At 36.0% G+C, this 23978-nt stretch overlaps 1 protein-coding gene across 1 annotated transcript in view; it reads left to right on the top strand.

The window, feature by feature from the left end:
* The window catches only part of SLC4A7 (solute carrier family 4 member 7), a 67242-nt gene that overhangs the window by 37698 nt on the left and 5566 nt on the right, over positions 1-23978 (top strand). Inside the window, exons 11-26 of the mRNA XM_066555562.1 lie at positions 577-664; positions 2218-2364; positions 4136-4239; positions 5743-5917; positions 8325-8458; positions 9018-9263; positions 11574-11679; positions 13493-13654; positions 14594-14707; positions 15155-15316; positions 15560-15811; positions 18000-18068; positions 18511-18684; positions 19043-19174; positions 19967-20058; positions 21816-21923. Of these exons, the coding sequence (XP_066411659.1) occupies positions 577-664; positions 2218-2364; positions 4136-4239; positions 5743-5917; positions 8325-8458; positions 9018-9263; positions 11574-11679; positions 13493-13654; positions 14594-14707; positions 15155-15316; positions 15560-15811; positions 18000-18068; positions 18511-18684; positions 19043-19174; positions 19967-20058; positions 21816-21923 (2265 nt within the window). The remainder of the gene's footprint in view (positions 1-576; positions 665-2217; positions 2365-4135; positions 4240-5742; positions 5918-8324; positions 8459-9017; positions 9264-11573; positions 11680-13492; positions 13655-14593; positions 14708-15154; positions 15317-15559; positions 15812-17999; positions 18069-18510; positions 18685-19042; positions 19175-19966; positions 20059-21815; positions 21924-23978) is intronic.

The following is a 23978-nucleotide window of genomic DNA, read 5'->3' as shown; positions in this document are numbered from 1 at the left end:
ATGTCACTTACTTTTATAGGTGCTCCAATACCCAAGTTCCCTTCCTTTCCACTGACACAAGACTAGGATAGGCTATATGAGTATGCTCAAGTGTACTGCAGGAAGTACAGTAGGTTCATCCTCTGTGTGCCATGGCCACTCACAGCAGGTGAGGGGGTTGAACTCCCATGAAAAGGTGATCATCAGGGAATGTAGGACAGGTCATAGAGCTCCTAGGCTGCCACTTAAGGGGTCTTTGCTACTGGGAATGTCAGAAAGGCTTAGAATCCAGAGGAAATATTCATTGAGCTCTAGTCTGTGGATTTCTACAGTCTTCAAGACATTAGAAGAAGTTGAAAAATTAGGCTTAATTAAGAAGATATCTGAGTAATTTTGGGTCAGGATTTGAGTTCCTTACAGTAATGACTTTAAGCTGAATCTTTTCACAGTGTTGCAGCAGTCTTTTAAGATCGTAAGCAGTAAAAATGGGATTTTTACTTCACCACTAAATTTTCTTTTAAATATTAATTTGAAAAACCCCCTTTTGAATACATGCAGATGAGTCAGCCATACTCACCTGTATTACTTTCTCCACAGGTTTTTGTTTTTGTTGTTGGGACCAGTAGGAAAATGTCCACAGTACCATGAAATTGGACGATCAATAGCAACACTTATGACAGATGACGTGAGTGATCTGTTTTAAATGCTTGTAGTTAGAGTCTAGAATGAGGTATTTACCAACTGATTTCAGTAAATGATTTGGAGTAGTAGGTTAAAGAAAAAACCTCAAACTAGTTAAATGAAGAACTGTAAACTTAATTATTTTTTGTGTTAGTGAAGTCGATAATGGTAAATTAACTTCTCTCCTTGTCTGTCTTGAAATCCTAAATGTATTTCTGAAAAAAAATTTGGCCTTAATGTATAGATTTCATTTTTATGTTAAATTTATTATCAGAACTATTAAATAGAACTGCATTTGGTATGAACCACTGTATGTCAGAAAGGACAGAAGCAGCTGCGCAAGTGCTCAGGAAACAAAATTTTAAAAATGCATGCAATTGAGTCATCATAATTTTTTTTTTCATCTAAGCCAGATCAAAGAAATAAAATAAGGATTTTAATAGCCTTTTGAAGTCATGTGCTTAGAGCCCTATTGGTTTTAAAGACCGCAGGAGGGAACCAGGACTTTTAATTTAAGAGTGATGCCATCTTACTGAGCAAAATTAGGATGTTTTAATTTTGACTTCACATTGAGCGCCACCTACTGAATTGCTGATAATTTTTAAGGTTATCTAGCAGAAATGCAAGTACTTTTTACTCTAGAACAATTTGAAGTTTGGTAATGTAAACTAGAAATTTGTCATTTTGCAATTGGTAACAAGTCTGTGAATACAGTTTTTGTTCAATGTGAGAACTGAATTTTAAAAGCTTAAGTTACAGCTTCTGATCTTTTTTAGATAGGCTGATCTGATTTTTAGGAATAGTCTAGATCACCGAAATAGAAAAAAAACCAATTATTTGATGGTCTAAAAAGACCTGAGTAGACTTCAGAGAGCTATTTTAAGATTAGAAGATTTAATGATCAGATTTAATGATATTTGGAGAAAACCAGTTCAGGTTTAAAATGTACAGAACAATTTCAAATCGTCTTCTACAAGCAGTTTTACAGTAAAATAGCATTTTTTCCCCCTGTGTGTATAAAATATATCTTGGAGTTCATGTTGTAATAGTCTATAAAATGGTATAGGATTTTTTAGTAGGATTGCTTTCTTGTGCTTTTTAAGCAGTCTTCTAAACTTAATTAAGGTAGATGTATAAAAATGCATTCTTATTCTTAATAAAAGCTTGTGGTTTGGTTTGAAGCTTGTTTGAAGTATTTTTTGTCATGATTTAGCACAGCATAGTGGTACAATGGCTGTAAGGCAGAATTAGTCAGACAATAGTACATGAACTTGATGTCCTGAAAATCGAAGGTTAACTTTCATTTAACTTTAGAAATTACCACAATATTAGTTTTGAGTTTGAAGATAAAACTTCCATGTCTTGTGGTCCATAGGAATGTGCATACCAGTAGTTTTGAATTTAAAAGTATGCAAGTAAAGTAAAAGCCAAACTTTTGAGGACCTACAAAATATTTTCCATACCTTTTAATCAAGTTTAATCATTATATAATGCTAATCAGTTCCTCTTTCAGAAAAAATAAAATAAAAATAAGTGTTGAGTACTTTCTTCTTGTAGGTTTTCCATGATGTTGCCTATAAAGCAAAAGACCGAAATGATTTGTTGTCAGGAATTGATGAGTTTTTAGACCAAGTGACAGTCCTGCCTCCAGGAGAGTGGGATCCATCTATACGAATTGAGCCACCAAAAAATGTTCCTTCCCAGGTAAGAGGAAAAAAAAAGGTCCAGTCTGTCTTGGAGTGAGGGGGCCTAAACTGAATATAGGATTTGAGCTGCTGAGTACAGAGGGACAATCACTGCCCTTGTCCTGCAGGCCACACTCTACTTGACACATGCCAAGATCTCATTAGCCTTTCTGGCCACCTGGCCACACTGCTGGCTCCTATCCAGATGGCTGTAAAGCATCAGGGAAGTCCCCACATCCATTTTGCAAGAAAAAGTTGATTGTTCATTCAAGTTACCAAAAAAAAAAAAATGAAGAAGGGGGAAAAGGCCTTAATCAGTTCTCTGCTATGCTGTTAAGTTAATTTTACTTACAATATTTCCTTTTGAAATACTGAAATGAGTTCATGTGGGAACTGGAAGAATTGGTGAGAAATTGTACTTGAGTTCATGTTGCCAAATTCTGTGAGTAGTCTAGCAGTGGTCAGCAAGAATATTTAAATTATTGTAAGAACTTCTGTTTGCATGCAGCATTCATTACAGTGTTCAATGTGTTTTGTGTAGCATATACTGATAACAAAATGTTTATGAAATAGATACAAATTGATCATACTGCTCAGTTGTGATGATGCAGGCTTACAATGAGAGCTGAGGAAAGTGGGTCCTTGGAGTGGTCCTTCTTCCTCTCCTCCCTCTTTAAAACTTAAAGGAATTTGGGCCTCCAGGATCAAAAGCAGAGGACCCACTTTTTGTTCAGAGCTTTTTGTTCAGAAGGTTGACATTGGTGTCGAGTCCTGTGGTGGTTTGGCAGAGTGGGTGGAATAGAATGGGGTAACAGCCAAATTCTGTGAGTAGTCTAGCAGTGGTCAGCAAGAATATTTAAATTATTGTAAGAACTTCTGTTTGCATGCAGCATTCATTACAGTGTTCAATGTGTTTTGTGTAGCATATACTGATAACAAAATGTTTATGAAATAGATACAAATTGATCATACTGCTCAGTTGTGATGATGCAGGCTTACAATGAGAGCTGAGGAAAGTGGGTCCTTGGAGTGGTCCTTCTTCCTCTCCTCCCTCTTTAAAACTTAAAGGAATTTGGGCCTCCAGGATCAAAAGCAGAGGACCCACTTTTTGTTCAGAGCTTTTTGTTCAGAAGGTTGACATTGGTGTCGAGTCCTGTGGTGGTTTGGCAGAGTGGGTGGAATAGAATGGGGTAACAGCAGTGCAGTCTATTCATGAGTAGCCTGAGGTTACCATGTAACTTGTTTCCAAAATAAGCTGGGCTCAGGGTTTTTTGGAAGGCAGGCTCAGCTGAAAAATTTATGAGGAGCTGGTAAGCAGCTTGCTCAGCAGGGGAATTACTTCTCATTTATATTTCAACTAAATACTGTGTGTATCATAAAAAGAGGTCAGTTTCTGATACATGTTAAATGTTTCTGCTCTGTAAATGGTTGAAGAAAAATAATATCTAAAGATTCCTGTCTCATGGTCGAGCCTCTACTGTGTGTTGAAAATCTAGGCTTTGTTTCATTGTGTTTCAGTAATCTATTTCTTATAGGTAGAGGGAAGATGAATACTGTTGTGCAAGGTACTAATAAGTCTTCTGGGTGGTGTTGTACAGTTCTAGTCATCTGTTCTCAACAAAAGATTGGTTTGGAAAATGGAGGACTGCTGATGAGCTGGGAATGTGAAAACGGGTGTGGAAGGCATAGGATTTGTGCACACTCTCTTTTAATTATACTTTTTAGTGTAAAAGCAGTCTCAAAGTATTTTTTTTCCTTTTTCCTTTTTTTCCCTCACGTCTCTTCTGTAGGCGAAAAGGAAGGCACCTAAATTTCCAAATGGATCTACTCCTACAGGAAGGGATCTTAAAGAAGAAGGCCATCATGCCGGACCTGAACTTCAGAGAACTGGAAGGTGTGTTCACTTCCCTAAATGCTAGCTTCCATAAAGAAATAAAAGTGATAAATCTTCATCGTAATGATTGACATTTAAACATTAAAAAATTACGCTACAAGTGTCAGAGCGCATCCTTTGTCCTTTTCAAGTGTTGGATTCTTGCCTGTAAGTGCCAATCTGCTTAAAGTATTTTCAAGCCTCTGGCAATGTTTCTCAACACATTTGCGAAGGATTTCACATAAGATGCTGCCTAATTTAACTAACTGACTTTTAAAAGTTGGGGTTTAAGTTTTAATCTTCAGGGCTTGCAATTATCATAATTAGAGCAGGAATATGCAATTTTCAGTGTTTGGCTAGGTACTAAAAAATCCCATTAATGCAAATCTGTTTTATTAAGCGTGTATGAAATGGAACAATAAGAAATGAAAAGTGGCACAAAGTAGTTTGGTATTGGTTAGCTTTGGGTTTCGGTCAGGTTTCTTATAGAGATAAAATAAAACGGAAGGAGTTTCTTTCAGTTACTGTTGTTTTCTGTTAATTCTAAAATATTTGCTAAAGAAGTCTCCAACATTGGAAATACCTGGTTATGATTAAACTTTAATCTGAAATGAGAGTAGAGATTAAATCAACTGAAAAATTTTGGAGTATACGTACAGTGTTGTTATCCCCAGAATAATAAACCTCTAAATCAAATGCATCTTTTTCATACATTTGCAAGAAAGACTTTACAACATTTGTGTTGATTTTTACCATTGTGGCTTTGTTATAATTACCTTTTACTGTTTTTGTAGACAGTATGTGGAGCTAAAGAGTTCATTTCTGCTCACAAAATTATCTGTAGATAAGACTTTTCTTTTTCTTAGGAGTGTTTGGGGTTTTTTTAATAATTAAAAATAAAATAAATTTTTCTAAATGGAAATTAATGTCTATTATTTTGGAGTCTTTAAGATTTTTTAAAATTGATTTTTAAATTCTTGGTAATAACTTACCCAGCTGAACTAAGTGGAATATCTGTGTTCTCCAGATAGGAACACTGTTAAAAATGATAGACCTAAATTTATTTATTGACGTCATCATATGTATGTAGTGAATTTAAATAAAAAGCTACAACTGTATGTTGGAGTGGTAATATTGAAATGTGATAATGCAGTGATCTTGGTTGAGGTTTAGCATATTTCTCTGTTCCATTGTTTTGAATATCATAAGACAGATTTGACTTTAAGCATCATTTAGGTGAAATTGTTCGCTAAGTTATTTTTTCAGTATCTAGCCCATATATTAAAAAAAAAACGTAGTCAGCTTTTAAAAATGTGGGAAACCTGCTTGATTATGTTTGGAATACTCCCAAATTGGAGTAGATAAGATTCTCATTGACGTTTTTAATTGTTATGCTTTAATCTGCATTATGAAATAGCTAATTTGTGCCAGCAATAGGCACTGGCAGTCATGTGTAGCCCATAGTTTTAAACTAGCTAGAATCCTTTAGTGTACAGTTTGACGAGTTTCATCTCACCTATTTAGGCTTTTTGGTGGTTTGATACTTGACATCAAAAGGAAAGCACCTTTTTTCTTGAGTGACTTCAAGGATGCATTAAGCCTGCAGTGCCTGGCCTCGATTCTTTTCCTATACTGTGCCTGTATGTCTCCTGTAATCACTTTTGGAGGGCTCCTGGGAGAAGCTACAGAAGGCAGAATAGTGAGTACAAAGAATGGTAGCGGCCAGGCTTTTAGAACTTCAGAGGCAAGTCACTGTGTGCATTTGTCTCATTTATTTATACTTGTATTTGAAGAATTTACCCACAGCACTTGATTAGCCTGCCCCAAAGCAGATCTTCCCCAAAAGGTAATTGCTATGGAAAATGTGGGGAACCTATGTGAACAGGAGAAGATGCACAGGGGAGGTAAAAAATGTTTATCCTGCCTTATTGGATGAATGGCTTCATGAATTGAGAAAAGGCTTGCATTGCCTTCTTTTTGGCTGCTTAAGAGCAATAAATAGCAGTAAAGGTGCACCATCCCACTGGGCCTGCTTTAGGCAAAGTCAGAGGCTCAAGGTGGATAGCCAAGAATATGTACTGGCCTTGAGTAGACCTATGAGGATGATAATGCCTGCAGTGTGTGGCCAGCAGTCTGTTTATGAAACTGACAGGATGTGTTTATGCTTGCACTAATACATATGTTGCTCACAATAGAATAAAGTGTTTGAGGTTTATCAGCAGAAAATACTCTTCATTGTAAATTATTCAAATGTAAACCATATGCATACAAAATTTTGGTAGTGTTATGTTGGGCAGTAGATAATACCAGCACCTTTTCACCAGCAGTTTTTGAAGCAGGGAAGAATTACTTAATATCAGCAGTGTTAGTAACTTAGTGTCAATTGGCTTATGAGGAATCTAGTTTGAAGTGTATTTTCTGTTTTTAAATCTATCACAAAAAAACAAGGCTCTGTCCTTTTATGGGAGGGACAGATATATTCAGACATGTCTTTTACAAATGCTAAGATGCTGTTGAAACTTATGTTACAAAATTCTTCTTGATACTTAATGAAAATTTTAAGCTTATACTGTATTAAAATTTAGTTAACTGTTTTATTTCTTTCAATTATTGCTGTTGACTCAGATATTTGTTTATTGATGTAGCATTTCAGGCTGATAGAAAATACAGAAATCAATTATATCTTTTCTATGTGCTGGTTTTCCCACTGTAAATGTAGGAATGATTACTAAAATGACAGTGTAACTTTTGAATGTACAACATGTATAATAATGAAACTACCCTCCTTTCAAAGCTTGATTCTCAAACACCTTCTTTCTTTTAGCTATCTGGAATTGTTTGCGGGTTTGTTCCTGCCTTCAGATACTTGGTGTGCATCATTGAATAAAACATTTAGTTACTGCACACACATGTTCAAGCACAGTAGCTGATATTGTAAGGTACACAGTTTGTCTTTGAAACCTTCCCTCGCATTCTCAGAGGCCATCACCTCCACAGTGCTCCTGTCCCTGCCACCCTGACTGAGAGCCCCAAGGTTAATGCATTGACTAACCAAAAACACTAATTTGAAGGTAATAGAACGAGAGACTGGAATTATATTTTTTTTTCTTAATGTTATGAACAAAGGACTCATTTTCATTTTTAATAGCCCAGTTCAGCAAATCATTTTGACCATTTTCAGATGATTTCCTGAATTGGAGCTCAAGTTTGAAGAATTCTGTTTTCTTAGGTTTACCTAATTTCAAAATAGCAAATGCTTTAAAGTTCCACTAGGAACACTGTAATTTCATTACAGGAATCTGTAATCCATGACCTCTCATAGTGGTAGGTGGTGTAATTAACTGTTATCAAGTAAATTTAATATAGTATTAGTATTTAAAATTCTGGCCTCTCTCTTTAGAGGTACATTGTAACTGGGTATTTTTGGCAGAAAATATTACAGGGAAACACTTAATTCAAGAACTGAAGTAGATACCTTAATTCCTTGAAAAGAAATGCATTACCAGGTGGGACATTGGTTTACTGCTCATCTATTTTTGGTGTCATGTATACATAAAGCAATATTCTTCAGTAATTTCCCCCGCACCTTTGCCTGTCAGCTTGTTTTTATTTTTTTTTTCTTTTGTAATGCTTGGTTGATGCAGGTTTGATTCAGCACACTGTAGATATGGTGCAATACAGATATCTATTTTCTTTACAGAGACCATTAATTCTTTCTGTAAACAACATGTTGAGTAACTATTTTCTTTTTTTGTTTGTTTGGGTTTTTTTTTGTTTTAGGTTAGTTTTTCGGGTTTTGTTTTGTAAATTTGTATAATTGTTGGTATGCTTTTCCTTCAGAGCTGGCAGGACTAGTAACTTGTTCTCATGGTTTTGGATGGCTTTATGTTTCTCAAGGGTGAAGTTTTCAAAATCTTGTCCATGGTATTGTTACTGCAAAACAGTGTTAAGTTATTCTTGTCTCAAACATGGATATTGATTGCAATGTGTTTGCATCTTGTCTTGTTTCTAAGTTAGTGCATCTTAAAGCTGTATTTATGAAGATATGATGCTAAATGCTAACCTGAAAGACGGCAAAGTTACAGCATTTTTTTTCCCCCAAACAGAGTGCAATAGAGTCTCTCTTTGGAGCCTCATTAACTGGGATTGCCTATTCTCTCTTTGCTGGGCAACCTCTTACTATCTTGGGAAGCACAGGACCAGTTCTAGTATTTGAAAAAATATTATTTAAATTTTGCAGGTAAGTGATGTTTCTATTGACTTGATGCACTTTTTTAACATTCTAGCCTGTTAAAATAGCTGTGATTGAAAGCAGATGTGCAGTAAATGTGTATGTCCATGAAGGTAAGTACAGTGGCAAGAGACTGAGAAATTGATATGATTTGGTAAAGCTGTGAGGCACTGGCAAACCTGAATGAGAAAATCAGTGATAAGAAGTGGCAAGGACTCAAATAAAAGTTATATTCTGACTGTGTGAAGTTGTTGGCTTTGCTTCTGCAGGGGTAAGCAGAGATGGATCTACCCTCTATGAGAAACCATCTGGGTAGCTCTGGAGAGACCCATCCTCATGATGCTTCCCAAGCTAGGTAGTTGCACTGTCAGTCCTAGAAACATCTTGCAGTGTTGCTTTGCTTTGGTGGGAGATGAGACAAAAAAATTTCTGCTTCCTTCAGAGCTAATATCAAGCATGAGAAAAGTGCTGAAAACCTATAAAGCTTGGCCTCAGTGTCTTTTCAAGTAGAATGTAATAATGGTGGGTTTTGACTCAGTTAATGCTTTTTATTTCTTTCTTCACACAGGGATTATGGTCTTTCCTACCTCTCCCTGCGAGCTAGCATTGGTCTGTGGACTGCATTTCTGTGCATCGTGCTTGTAGCCACAGATGCCAGCAGCCTCGTGTGCTACATCACTCGATTTACTGAGGAAGCTTTTGCAGCACTCATATGTATCATATTTATTTATGAGGCTTTGGAAAAGCTTGTCCATTTGGGAGAAGTGTATCCCTTCAATATGCACAATGATTTGAATAAACTGACTTCATATTCGTAAGTACCAAGTTACTACTATCTGCTAGTGAAATAAATAGGGACATATAGAGAGACATATTGTTTACTAAATGGCAGTGGGTGCCACTTCCAGGAAGGGTAGGAAGAATGCTAGGGGTGGTATGGGCATGAGAAACATCAAAACAATTCTATTCAGGATGCTGTGAAATTGAATTTTCTGTGTTAGCTATGGGTGGTTGGAAGGGATAAGGGGTTGTGACAAAGCCTGCTTTAATACAGCTTTACTAAAGGTCAGAACAGGACTTCTGCTTGCTACTTCTAGGGAGTATAGTTTCATGAAATAGGATGAGTTGAGTTACCAGTTCACACCTGCCAGATGAAGATACTGCTTACTGTTGCTCAGAGAAAACTACTCATTTCTCATAGTTTAAACAAAATCATTTAAATGTTGCTGCTCCCCTCCTGTTGGACATGTGCATCTTCCAACTTCAGTTGTACCTGTGTGGTCACAGTGTGGGTGAGGGACCCCTAACAAAGTCATGTCCATGCACCTGGGGTGAGGGTCCTTGCTTGTTGCACTGGGGCAATCATTCCCTAGTTGGAGAGCAGAATACTCAGTGTCCTGCTGGGCTGCTGCTCTGCCTCGCCCGGACAGTGATCCCCTTGCACACAGGGTGACTTCTAGCAGTGTCAAAACTGGTTTGGATTACTGTGTTTCCCCTCCAAGATTTCTGCTCACTTTTGCAATCATTCAGTGCTTCTTCAGGACTTTCTTCTAGGGGGGAAAGGGCAAACACCCTGTCAGGCTGCTTCTTGTGTTCCGTTCACACTTGACATTTACACTCACTTTCCTGTCTTTCCTGCCACTGTTAAGACCAGGCCACGTTGCCAGGAGTGGGCTGTGGGAGGACACTCACTCACTTATTTTTCCCTTCCTACTGGCTGCTCATCCTTCTGTTTCAGTGGCTCTAGGTGCTCACTGGACTTCTGTGTGGGCATGTTCAATCCACTGAGCTGGCAGAAACTGTCCTGTAGGGCTTTGGGTACTTGCCACCTGACTGTGTTTTGCCATAGGCAGGCCATGAGGGTGGAGATGGGAAGTTGGGATTTTAATTTGGTTTAGCTCTGTGGTTTTTGGGACATGCCACAGTGTTCAGCATGGGTTTGCCCTGCATTTTTTCCCTTACAAAGCTGTAGGAGATCCAGCTGTTCACAATTGCTTTCTTCCTCCTTTCCCTTTCCTTTTCTCCACACTCTGTAACACCCAGTGGGGAAAAGGGTGCAGAACGAGCATGTTCAGTTAATTGAGCCACAAGATAATCTCAAATACTCTTACATTTTTCTGGGTGTGGGTTTTTTCCTTTCTTTTCCTGCATTTCTACTTATCTACTTGGTGGCATACTTTATCTTCATTGTCTTTGTTGAGAAATTTGTCAAGTCTTCCTTCAGTGTGGTTTTTTATGTTGCTGCTTTGACCAACAACTAATTATGATTTGTCTCATCATGCTTATTGTTGCAATTCCTTTCTCTATTGATGATTCTGTGTTGGCAACTGCTTTGTAGGAGCTACTGCTTTCCACTCCTTTCCCATTTCCTATTGCTGTTAGTTAAGAATTCAGTTAATAAAAGATAATTTGTTTACTTAGTATTTTCTAAATTCCCCAAACATTTTGCTATGCAAATCTATGTTCTTTTTGCCCATGCACATTTTCTTTACCTTCACACCACCAGGATGCAGATTTTCCTTTCCATGGTTCATTGGGGTTTTTTTCAGTGTCTTTAGTGAATCTCATAGAAAAAGGAGACTTATTTCTTGCTTACTACCTCTTTCTCCTCTTCTACATAAATGTTTATGTGTTAAGCTTACCAGTTGGTGTACTTGAATAGCTTTATTTGAAAACATCCCATTAAATCAATATTCAGTCCATTGTGTTTTGGTTTTTTTTTAATTTGATGTGTACTTCTGTCAACCTGTCTGACAGAAAGGATTCTGCAGTGCGAGTTTGCAAAATGTTGCAATAGGGAGGGGGATTTTTACTTCTACAAAAATATTGCTAAAAATTATGTATACAGTTGCTTTAAAGCTGAACACTGTAAGCATTTCTATCTTCAGTTAGCTCACTACATACTCAAATATGGTGTCTTTCTTGGGGGTGACCTGATTCTTCATTTCACCCACCCTCTCAATAGTCCTAGATCAGGTAAGGAAAAGCCTTGTACTCTGCTTCTTCCATAAAAGTTTGGGATAAACTCTGGTTTAAACTCTTCAGGATTTTTGAATTTACTTCAAATTGCTGCATTTTGGCACATACAGCTTAAAAGCATGTAAACTTTCCTTCTTCCCTTCAGATGTGTGTGTTCTGAGCCTGAGAAACCAAGCAATGAAACATTGCGTATGTGGAGGACTATGAATAAGTCTCGTGAAGATATAGCATGGAATAATCTTACAGTTTCTGTGAGTATCTGGAAGCTATATGTATGTATCTGTGTGTGTATATGTGCATATGAATAAAAAATAAACACCTGCACAGTACCAGTGTTTATTACATTTTTTCATCTGATTTCTTTTTTTAACTGAACCTGGACTGTTTTCCTTAAAACTGTATTTTTCAACTCTCTTAATTTCTTCCATAAGGCTTTGCACAGTTATTGTAGAGGACTAGATGAGTGAGTCCAGAGAAGTAAATGCTAATATAAGTTTGCTTGAGGTAGCCACCTTAATGCTTTTAGGCACCACAGTAATCTTCCTGTAGGGGAACATGATGAGGTGAATAAGCAGGAGTTTGTGTTCTTCCAGTTCCTGAAAGAAATATTTTTAATATAATGTGATGATGGAATTGGTATTTGAAGTGTGGCAGTAAACACATTTCATTAGTTATTAGACATTGGTACAAAACTCCCAACAGAATCTAAGGAACTACCTAAATATTGATTGGAAGAAAATAATTATTTGAAATTAAAAACAATTATTTAGAATAGGCTCCAAGGTATTAACTTATGAATTGGATATTTTATACCAATATCTAATTTTGTGTGTAGGTGAAGAGGACGTAAGTTATCATGTGCAAATGCTCTGAAAAGCTTTTAGAAAGAAACACTTCTGCTGATAAGTAGTTTGTTGGGCAGTGTGCAGTGGAATAAATGCAGCTGTGTGCAGCCACTTTGCTTACACTGGCATCTGATTCCCACCTGCTCTTGAATTATTTGGATTTGCTGCTGGTTTTGTTATGCTTGTTAGGTTGGCCATCTGAGGCTGTCTAGAACAGCAGTGGATATCTGTGTATGGGCTCCCCTTGTGTCTGAGCATAGACATTCACACTAAAGCACCTCTTTTACACAGCAGAAATACCACATAAAACCTCAGTGCTTTTCTTGACTTGTAGCAGGACTTTTTTCTGTGTGCTACCTATGGCTCCTAGTTTACCATAATCACTTAGGATGACAGTTTCTTTTGGACTTAGTTTTTATATTTCCTTTATATTTATTACTTATTTTATATGCCTTTTCATCTATATGTCTTTACCTCTAAAGCATCTTTAGTCTTACCCAAGAGACAGAACTGACCCGGGATTTGGTGTTATCTTATAAGCAAGGTAGATTATGAAAAGGGAGAACTTGTGCCATAAGATAAATTTTCAATGAATTAACTGATAAATTAGGCTAGTGCAGTGCTGCTTCCAGCTACCTGAATTATTGGCTTGTGTTTTCCTGTATTCCATGTGTCTACTTGAACTTTCTGCTCTGCATTTCTGTCATATATGGATAGCTGTCATCTGACTTTGTTTTCTTTTTTATTTAAATCCATTATTTACGATGCTTTCCTACTTCACTAGAAATGTTTTCTTATGGTTTGGGTAATCTTATTTTATAAGACTCTGTTTTTTCCCTTAACTGAGCAAAACAAAGTCAAAGAGATAGGAGAAACTGAGGAGATCGTTTTTTATGATTGTTAGCTTAAAGTTGATGTTGGATATTCTGCTTTTCCTTCATTGAAAAACAGAATAGAAGTAATGTGAGTGTAAATAAATTGTTTCTTCTTGGGCGTCTCCCAGCATTTTGTCATCCTGAAATAATCAGTGGTGGCTACTGTGGCTTTTCTGGAACAGACAGCACACGTCTGGCTTTTTCAGGGTGAGGTAGTCATGAAGGAAAGAAACGTTGTTGGAATTATGAACTTTCTCAAATGTGTTTTATATAGAAAAGTTGGAAGCTTAGTTAAACGTACTGAATTAATAAAACAGACTTACAAAGAGTTTTTCTCTTTGCAGGAATGTTTAGAATATCATGGTGTGTTTCGTGGATCAGCTTGTGGCCATCACGGACCATATATTCCAGATGTTCTTTTCTGGTCTGTCATACTATTTTTTGCAACATTTTTCCTCTCCTCTTTCCTTAAGAAATTCAAGACCAAACGCTATTTCCCAACTAAGGTAATTCTGATTAGAGACTAGACTGTTGTTACCTTGTAATATATACACCTTGATATAATTTAATGGAGTTGAATTCTGTCTTGAGAAATTTCTTTTAAGACAGGAAAGGAAATTAAAACCCAAAATTCAGCTAATAATTGCAAAGTTTAGGACATTTGAGGAAAGAAATAATCTGCAAAAAATTCGGTGTTTATTCTGTATTTTTGTAGAATTACAACAAGATATTCTAAACTTTGAAAGATCTAAGCAGTCCATCTCCTCACATTAATCAGTATTGCCAGGTTTCATTAGTAGAGACAATATTGCTGCTCTTTTCCTCACCTAGCCATACAAAACAATTAATTACTTTCTCCAAACTACTGATGTCTATTGGGTTTTGAGTGGTTCCTCGGGGGATTGCTATTTCTAATAGATGTTAATGTGATGATTCTTTTGAGATTGATTTATGTAACTTCTGCTAGGCAAAATGAAGTGGTTAGATCTGCTATAAACCTCAGCTCATCCCTGTAATGTCTTCCTAATGTTTAATAAAGTTATCTTTGATAATATGAATGTATTGCAAATTATCTGCCTCCTATTGATTAAAACATGAAAGTATAAATATTACTGACCTAAGGTACCAGGAATTACCTGTGATGGCTGAGCCTCCTAATGGGATTGAGGGGAGAAGGAAGATGATGAAGTTGTTTAAAGTAATTTGCCTCTTGCAGTAGACCACTTTTAAATGAGTGAACAGCTGTATGGAATACTTGTCTTCTGCATCTTCATACTGTGCTGGCAGGCAGCTTAAATTTGAAAATAACAAGAAAAAATAGATAATGTTCAGTGGTAGAATAATATAAATAAACCTCGCTTTTTGCAGGGGAGAAAATCATCTTTCTACACATACAAATTATAATGGTGAAAAAGCAAGACTTAACACAAGTCTTTTCTTTATAGGTGCGTTCCACCATCAGTGACTTTGCAGTATTTCTGACCATAGTAATCATGGTTTTGATTGACTATCTTATAGGAGTACCTTCTCCTAAGCTTCATGTTCCAGAGAAGTTTGAAGTAAGAAACAAAACCTTTTGTAAAATATAATTTTTAAAATGATTGAAGTTTTATGAACAGTAGAACAATCAAATCGTACAGAAACAGAAATTTCTCTTTTTTGATTACAATGTGGTTGATCAAGTAGTTTCTCTTTTCTGTTTTGGATGTATGTCTCATCTGACAGAAAAATTTATGTTTTATATTATTACTGAAAGAGAAGCATTCTTTTGTGTAAATGTACAAAATGAAGGAATCAAATGGATTTGTTTTAATTTTTCCCACATAAATGCCATGTTCACCTGTAACAACTAAATCAGTCTTTTGGTCAAAGCCATTGGGAAACAACCTAAACATATACTTAAGGGACTGATCTGTTGTTCATTGAAACTGTTTGTAATGATAAAATCTGCATTCTATTTTAGTAATTTAATTCTCATTGTTGACGGGTTGGTGTCCTTTTTTCAGCCCACCCGAAAAGATCGAGGATGGTTCATAGATCCTCTTGGACGCAATCCTTGGTGGACACTCTTGGTTGCTGCTGTTCCTGCTTTACTCTGTACCATTCTCATTTTCATGGATCAACAAATAACAGCTGTTATTATAAACAGGAAAGAGCATAAACTGAAGGTAAAAGTCCTTTTGATGGAAGACTAATGTTGTGTAAGTTACTTAAAATCAGATTCATTCTGCAAATTTGTGAAATTACCATCAGCTGCTAAATATAAATTGACTAATCAAGAACAAATATAATTTTGTGGATACTCTCAAAGTATCTGACTTTTGTAGTTGTAGGTTATTCACCTGCTGAGTAAGAAGTATGATCATATAAATAGAAAGTTTTTCAAGTTATTTGTTTGCTTAATTTTACAGAAAGGCTGTGGTTATCATCTTGATCTGCTCATGGTTGGTATTATGTTGGGAATATGTTCTGTCATGGGCTTACCGTGGTTTGTTGCTGCAACTGTCCTGTCTATAAGTCATGTTAACAGCCTGAAAGTTGAATCTGAATGCTCAGCACCAGGAGAACAACCAAAGTTTTTGGGAATCCGGGAGCAGCGAGTGACAGGATTGATGATTTTTGTGCTGATGGGGACGTCAGTGTCCATGACTTCTGTGTTAAAGGTAAAAGAGAGTTTTTCCAAAATATTTTCTTTGTGCTATTGATGTTGTGATTTAGCATTTCATAATGCGAGAAAGTTCTTTTATGTTAAGTAAGATATGCCTGGACTCATTCTCAAATTGCTTTTTTAGCAACAGATGTTAGTTGAATAGAAACAATATGGAAGGATGCAAGAAAATGAAATCTGAGAAAGCTAGGAATGTAGTGAGTAGTGAAGAAAGCAACCTTTTCCTGTGTTACTTGATTTTTCTTGCCAGCTTTTTTTTAGTTTTTTCAGTTCACGTTACCTAAAAATTGCAGTTTTTATGTAAGTGCTTAAATGGAGAGAGAAAAGGAGTGTGATAAAGAAGTAAAGCTACTTGAGCAGAAGTAATATAGTGTAGCAGAAGGAAAAGAAACATTGCTTTAAAAGGGACAAATTGCATTTTTCACTTCTTGTTCTTGAGCTTACTAAACTTAATTTGATTCTTAGAGTGTCAAGATTATTTTATACATGATCACACTATAAAGGTGATTTTACAGGTTGTGTTGTAGCATCAGATTACACTTTATCTCCTAATTTATATCCCTAGTGACCTTTCAATGACTCGGTTGGAAGAAAATTAATTCAGTTGGATTTTGCTCAGATTTACTAAAATATGTTCAACTTCTACTTTGTTGTTTCAATTCCAGTAGTTAAAAGGAGAAATGAAAGAATTATCTTTTTTGTTGTCAGAAATGTGGATAACTGCATAACTGCTGGTATTTCTAAAGAACTTTGTAACAGTCTGTATAAACAAAGACAGATCTCAAGTAATTTTGTAAGAAATGCAGCTTCTCAAATTTAGATAATGGGAAAGAATAATCCTGTAAACATGCAGCTATAGTTTAATAAATAGTTATGTATTATAATAGTTGACCATTTGCATATCTATTAAAGACTGTAAAGGTCTGTAAAGAATAAGACCATTGCAGTTACTAAAAAAAATTTCAGATTTGACAATCTCTCATTAAAGTTACCAAGAGCTCAGCTGTATAATGTGAATAATCAGAATGAAAAGCAGAAACACTGAAATAGATTTATTGTTGCTCAAAAGCAATAACTATAAGTGGTGGTTGCTGAAGTAAAGTGTTTTAAATCCTATATTCTAACTTTTTATTCTTAGAAATGAATAGTTTTTGTTTATGGGCCCAGGGTAATAGGAATGGAATTATTACTCTTTGCTTTTAAGAAATGTCTTTCTTTTTCAGTGTGAATGACTGTTATTGTTCAAAAGAAGTAAGGAGAACAAAGCCTTGCATCTGACAGTTGTTGTGCTTTTTTTCCATGTGTGGATTTATACTGATTTATTGCAGTAGAAGACACTATATCAAATTATAGAACTTAGAGGGAAGACACTAGCCACACACACACATACATCATGAATCCCTAAGGCATAGTTTTATTTCACACTGTTTAAATAAAGGGCTTTGTTCAGTCTTGGTAGCAGCAGTTTTTATTAAGATTTCATGTTGTATCTTGGCTGTCCTTTACTCGGAAGCTTAATGAATTCAGGAGCAAAGAAGGCTTCACTGCAGCGGGTTGATGCAAGTGCCACTGAAATCAGGGGACAACTTTGTTATCTTAGTAAGCTTTAAGTTATATAAAAATAGAAAATCACACTGTATAAAATTATATAAGCGGTCTATTATACATTAAAATTTAAATTTTTAGAAATATTATCTTTAATAAGATTTAAATTGGTCTTCTTACTGAAGCAAAACTTAGTTCTGAATAATTAGCAGATTTTCATAGCTCAGTAGGTATGGTGAGGTATTTGTATTGTCTGCTCCAGGTGTTCAGAAGTAAAACTTAATGTGGCAATTTAATGAAGTTGTACAGAATACAGTAGTCTTGATACAGTTCCTATCAAACAGCAGCATAAAGCAGTATATTTAGCATAAATAGAAATTTTTCTTGCAACCTAGAAAATTGAGTGGGTGAGCAGTCAAGGCAGAACCACTTTTTTATCCTGGTGATAACCTTGTTAGTTTTAGATTTTTTTTTGCTGCTCAATGATACATATGTATTCTTTTAAATAAAGGTCCTCAGATTTCACTTAAGTAAATATAAAGTAAAAAATAACTTGATCTGTGCCTTTCACTCATATGGACTGCTCTCTTATGTCATGTTGATTCCACTTTTAACTGTGGGTGTTTTTTCCCCTCTAGTTTATTCCAATGCCAGTTTTGTATGGTGTCTTTCTTTACATGGGAGTATCTTCATTAAAAGGGATTCAGGTAAAGTCTGATTTTAACAAGCAGTTCACTTTTGTTTAATACTGAATGAAAAGGAAGCTGTAACACTCTGCATTATGTGAGGCACAATAAAGTTGTTCCATATTTTCTGAATAGCATATAGGATAATTTCCTGAGTGTCATGTTCAAGTATTTGTTCTTACAATATTATGTCTTCACTTGTCAGTTCTTTTTTATTTATTCTTTCAATAGTGTAACTAAGAAACAAATTTTCTGAAATATTCTGGAATTTTTTATTATTAGTGAGGATGGGGGGGACAACCCCTGCAAAACAGCCCAGTTCCACCCCCTTGAATGTTCACTATCTTTCATTAGTATTTAATTTGGGATTATTTTACATTTCTGTAGTCTCCTAAAAACATTCATTTTCTTCTGAAGAGGCAAAAAATAATTAACTGAAGAATGCTTTTATTTTTCCATGCAGTTTTTTGACCGTATAAAACTGTTTGGAATGCCTGCCAAACATCAACCTGACCTGATTTATCTACGTTATGTGCCACTCTGGAAGGTCCATATCTTTACAGTTGTTCAGCTCACTTGTCTAGTTCTGTTGTGGGTGATCAAAGCCTCTGCAGCTGCTGTTGTTTTCCCTATGATGGTAAGTTTTCTGGTTTGCCAGTTAATAATTTTTGTACAAGACTCCATGTATTATTCAGGGTCTCTTCAGAAGATGTTTGCTGCCTTTAAGAAAGAAGGGAATGGGAAAGAAACAAAAAGCCCCAGTAGTACAAGCTGATCACCTTTGAAACACAAAGACTTCTCATTTCCTGAAAACAAGCAATTCAGTTGTGAATAGCTACTGAAAGTGGAAATGATTTACCTTTGGGGTAAGATGAAATCTAGTACTAGAAAAAAGGGCTTCAGTTACAGATTCTGAGTGTTCTGAAAGTGTGTGTGCATTTTTGTTTATTTGAATAGTTTAATATATAAAGTATTTTTTCTGTGGTTCCCTTTAGGTTCTAGCATTAGTGTTCGTTCGCAAGCTCATGGATTTGTGTTTCACCAAAAAAGAGCTTAGCTGGCTTGATGATCTTATGCCAGAAAGTAAAAAGAAGACAGAAGATGATGAAAAGATAAAAGAGAAAGAAGTAAGTGTGAAAACAAATAAACTGAGCATGTTGTAAATTTCTAGGAAATACTTAATGCAATTTAAAAGAATATTATGTGACCTGAGCATATGACCTCATATACCAGATACATATTTTGAAATTCTTCACTTACTTCAGAAATTAAATTCTTTACTAGAACAGTTGCTGCTGGTTAAGGAATTAAGTCTCTGTTTCAATTATGCTATTATGAACTATGATTTTTATTTGTGATAAAAATTTTCAAGCAAAGTGGAAAGAAGCAGTTGTTAGCACAAAAATGTTGAGGTTTTTGGTCTTTCATCAGATTAGAAGGAAAGAAAATGGAGAGAAAGGAGAGGGAGAGGGAAGTGGTGGAGTAGGATTTCTTTGTTCTGCTTAAATTAGTCAGAAAAATGTTGGTAATATCAGGGACATTTTGCTCATGTGTGTTTATGGAGCTGCCATTTAGTGCAACTACTAGTTACCAAAAATACAGTAATATAGCTTCTGGAACTTCTCCATAAAAGTCCTGCCTTTCTGTGCACCACCTAGATGAATTCCTTGCAAAGCTTGTAACACCCTCCTTCCCCAGTCTCCCATGTCCCTTGTCTTAATAAGACACTTCAAAGAGGAAAGGTCATAAGCTCTGTTTCCTGCATTCAACTGTGGTACCTACACAGAAGTGCCTTTTACCCCTATGGAATACCTGTCATGTAACTTGAATAAGTTGAGATGATAACTGAATAAATTGAGATACTACTGTGGTTTCTGCTATTTGAGTAATCTTACAAACTTCTTACTTGGAATTTACAGGAAGCAGAGAGAATGTTTTCAGACCATGACAGTGTACACCTTGCATATGGAGAAGCAAATATAGATTTTCCTGTAAAAACTCTGAAATACAGGTATAAAATGTGTCTGTTTAAAAATTCTTTTATCAGAGCCTAAAATTTGCTTTATATTAAGTTGGTTGTGTATGAGTTGAAATATTTTTTTCCCCAAACTGGTAACTTAGCCATGATTAGGAAATATGAAGCTACATCTCATGGTGCTACATTAGTATTTTTATACTGCATTGTTCTTTAAAACTGCATCTTAATTATAAATTTACATGACCATCTTGAACAGATCAGATGACTCAATTTCGACCAGCTGTACTAAAGGTGAAGAAGCATCCTTGGTCAGTTTTGATGGAATATTTGTGTGCTACTGTGCATGAAATGCTGAGCATTAAGCAACTAATAGCATCAGTTGAGCCATGTGTTTGCCAGCCACTTGGGTTTTTCAGAGGAAATCTAAGTGTGTAATTATTTGGTTTACCTAAGTGAAGGCTAAAGTCGTAATTTCTGTGATGCAAAAAACCTGCTTTACAGGCAACTATTTCTACTTCAAAATGTTATTTTCTGAACATAAATGTACAAATAGATTCTCTTCCAGAAAAGGAAGTACTGGAATTTCAGTCATGGATATTCTTTCAGCTTTGGTGTTAGGCATTTTCTCTCAGTTGGTGTTTCCCTTACTGGGGTTGTATTTAGCTGAGTGGTCAGGTGTTCTCAACTGTTCCAACACAAGTTTAAGATGTGACAGATGAATAGCTTACAGGTTTTCTTTTTGTCTCTAATACTAAGGGTTCCTAGGTTAAAAATTTGCCTTCCTATGGATCTAGGGTAGTACCAGGTATGTCCTGATGAGAGTTGGGAACAGACAGAAATTTGGATTAGACAGATATTTCTGCTGAGTGCTGTTGTCTGTTCTGACAGCAGGCTTAATCAGACTTAAATGAAAATGCTAAAGCTTTTTAAAAAAACATTTGAGTTGCTAATTGCTCTCACAGTAGTGCTGTGACTTCATAAACTGTGTACGTGTGTTTTGTATGTATTCTGCTGCCTTATATGTCTTGTGGGATCCCTGACGAAGAATGGCTTTGAAAGTTTTTTCTGGCATTTGAAAAACTTAGAGATGACCTGGGGTAGATTCTGAAGCTTAAGTGTGGAACAGAACAGAAAGCAGACCTACAGGCAGCACCTGAGTCTGCTTCGCATATAACTGTGGAGGACAAAAGTGGAAATAGCTTTAAACTCTTTACATCTGTGAGGGTAAACTTATCTTCTGCAACACTTGGGAGGGAGGTGATCTGACAAAATAACCTTGCAAAATATCTAATCAGGCTTTTGAGAAAAAAAAAGCAAAACTTATCTGTCAAGATAATTGGAATTTCTAGATTTTTAATAGTTTCAAATCTCACTTGAATTTTTGAAGTATCATTAACCTTTGCTCTTTTGCCCTTGATTATTTCCTAGAAGCCGCTTAAAGTAACTGATCCATGAAAGCTTTAGCACAACAGTGTGATTCAATTTATTATTTCTGGGCATGTAAAATAATTTTCTGAACTTAGGTATGGGTTACCTGTCAAGTATTCTCAATATCTTACTGATATCTATGTGAAAAACTGTTTTGAGATGCTATGTAGTTATGGTAGTGCTAGTGACTATCAGATGACTATTTTCAGTTTTTTGTTGAAGTATACTTTTAAGAGGTGAACTCAACTTGTGGCTGTGTAAATATTGAAAGAAGGCACAACTGATGTAAATGATGAGTGACAGTAAGTATAATAGTGTTGCAAGGAATTGAATACTAACCTGAAAGTATGTTTGTTCTTTAGCACTGATCCCTCAGTTGTAAACATATCAGATGAAATGGCCAAAACTGCACAGTGGAAGGCTCTTGCCATGAGTACTGAGAATGCCAAAGTAACCAGAGCTAACCTGAGGTAGCTATAATTACTCACACCTTTTCTAACTAATTGTCTTGTGTTTAACAGCCATACTTGTATTTATTGAACTATATCTTAAAAAAACCCATGGTTTATGAATCTGAGTTACTGACTTCTTACTTTGGAAGAATTTGAATTTGAGCTTAATTTTTCCTCTTTACTCTGAAGTTTATCAGTTTCTATAAGGAATTATTTTATTACTATTTTATTAATGTATTATTTTAAGTAGTAATTTTAAAATTACTATTTATTTACTTAATACAAGTGTTTATTACTCTGATGAGCTTAGGGTTTCTAAGTACTAGTGTGTACATGAGCATGAGAGTGGTTTGATGCTCAATAATACAAATTCCACTGAGAATACAAGGTAAGTCCAGCACACTTTGATTGTTGCTTTGTACTGCCCTAGGATCTGTTTTTATGGGGGAGTGTGTTGCTTGGATTGCTTTTCCACAACTCATTTTAAATATCTAAAACTTGAACCTGTCTCAGATGCTATCTTCACTGAAATATACTTCAGTGAAGTGCATGGACAGATCATGAGCCCTCAGTGCTCTGAACTTTCTCTGTAAGCTGACACTTACCTTCTATGCTGGCCAGCCTTTCTTCTCTGTGAGCTCCTCATCAAAGAACAAAGTCTTGAGTGTGATGTATCATTCTGCTATTTCATCCTAACTTATTCCCTGTCTAGCTGAATCTATCTAGGGAAACAAGCCAAGACATGAGTATCTGTGCAGAATATTCCCAAATTCCTGAAAGGCTTGTGATTTACAGGAACTTGTATCTGTGGACTGCTCATCATCCATGCACCTATTGCTTAGCACTTTTTATGTAGGAAAGGGGAGAATGGGCATGTTTGCCTCAGAAAACTAAACCTAAGCAGTCCTGTTGTCTATTGTATGCATCTTCTATTGGTTGATCCTTTTCAGCCAATTCTGTCAGAGGAAGACATATTTCAGAGATACAAAATTGTCAGGTTTTGTAGAAAATTACATCTCAGTAGAAGTATTCATGGTGAGGAGGGAGAGTGTTCATGCTCTGTGCAAGGCTGGAGCATTCCTACTCTGTTCATGGCTCTGTCCAAGCCATCTCAGGTCCTGCTGGAAGCACCAGTAGTGACCTAGCACTTGTATACCATCTGTCTGTCCACCACACGCACTGCTCCAAACGAGGCATGCAAGTACAGTTTTGGCCAGACAGCAGGTCAGCCAAGGGTAAAGGAGACAGAGAAAGAGCTTTGAGGTGTATTGTAAGAGGAAAAGCTTAAGAGACTCATTAGTGCAGGCACCATTTCCATGAATGTCTAGGCTGAATTGCTTAAACATTTTTAAAATGTTAAACACATATTTCAGTAAAATATTTCAAAATCTTGAGTACCACATGAGCAAGACCATCAAGAAGACAAATTGAAGAGATAAGAGGGTATGTGTGTCAGTATACCCTCCTTATTTAATAGGTGTTTCCTTCCTTGCTAAATTCTTAGAAGCAGCCCATTACAGAATTTGTGGATGATTCTAGTGCATTATCTGATAGTCATTGGGCATATAAGGCTTGAAGAGATACAGGCCTGCATTTCTTTTTCCAGAAGAATGAAAATGTTTAGATTGGTTTTCAGGCAGTTCTAATTTAGTACAATTTCATCTCTCACTTTGCTGTTTCCTGAGTAGGTTAAGTTAGTATGGAATTATATGCAATGCTAGCGAATCAGGTTTCTGATCAGCTTGCAGTGTTTTTTGTTGTGCTTTGCCTTTTATTCATTATTCCATCTATTCATTATGTTTTGCTATAAGACACTTTCCTTTGATTCTATAACATACCCTCCTTGAGCTTAGTACAGTAAAAAATCCATCTTGGTAGGGAACTTGCTAAAACTACAAATGGAAAATAAGAACCACTGGTGCCAGAAATCAGGTTTTTAACAAGCAATCTGATAGTGCATTAATTTTGAAAATGTTGAAAGGAAGACCTTGAGCCTTAACTCAATTGGTTGCTGTTTTGAGGTATTTGCTATACTTTCTTTGCATCCTGTTGAGATTCAGAGATGTCACTACT

This window comes from Molothrus aeneus, chromosome 1, assembly GCF_037042795.1.
Source record: "Molothrus aeneus isolate 106 chromosome 1, BPBGC_Maene_1.0, whole genome shotgun sequence".
Classification (NCBI taxonomy): domain Eukaryota; kingdom Metazoa; phylum Chordata; class Aves; order Passeriformes; family Icteridae; genus Molothrus; species Molothrus aeneus.
The sequence above is the reverse complement of the archived record's forward strand: the minus strand, read 5'-3'. Positions and strand labels throughout refer to the sequence as shown.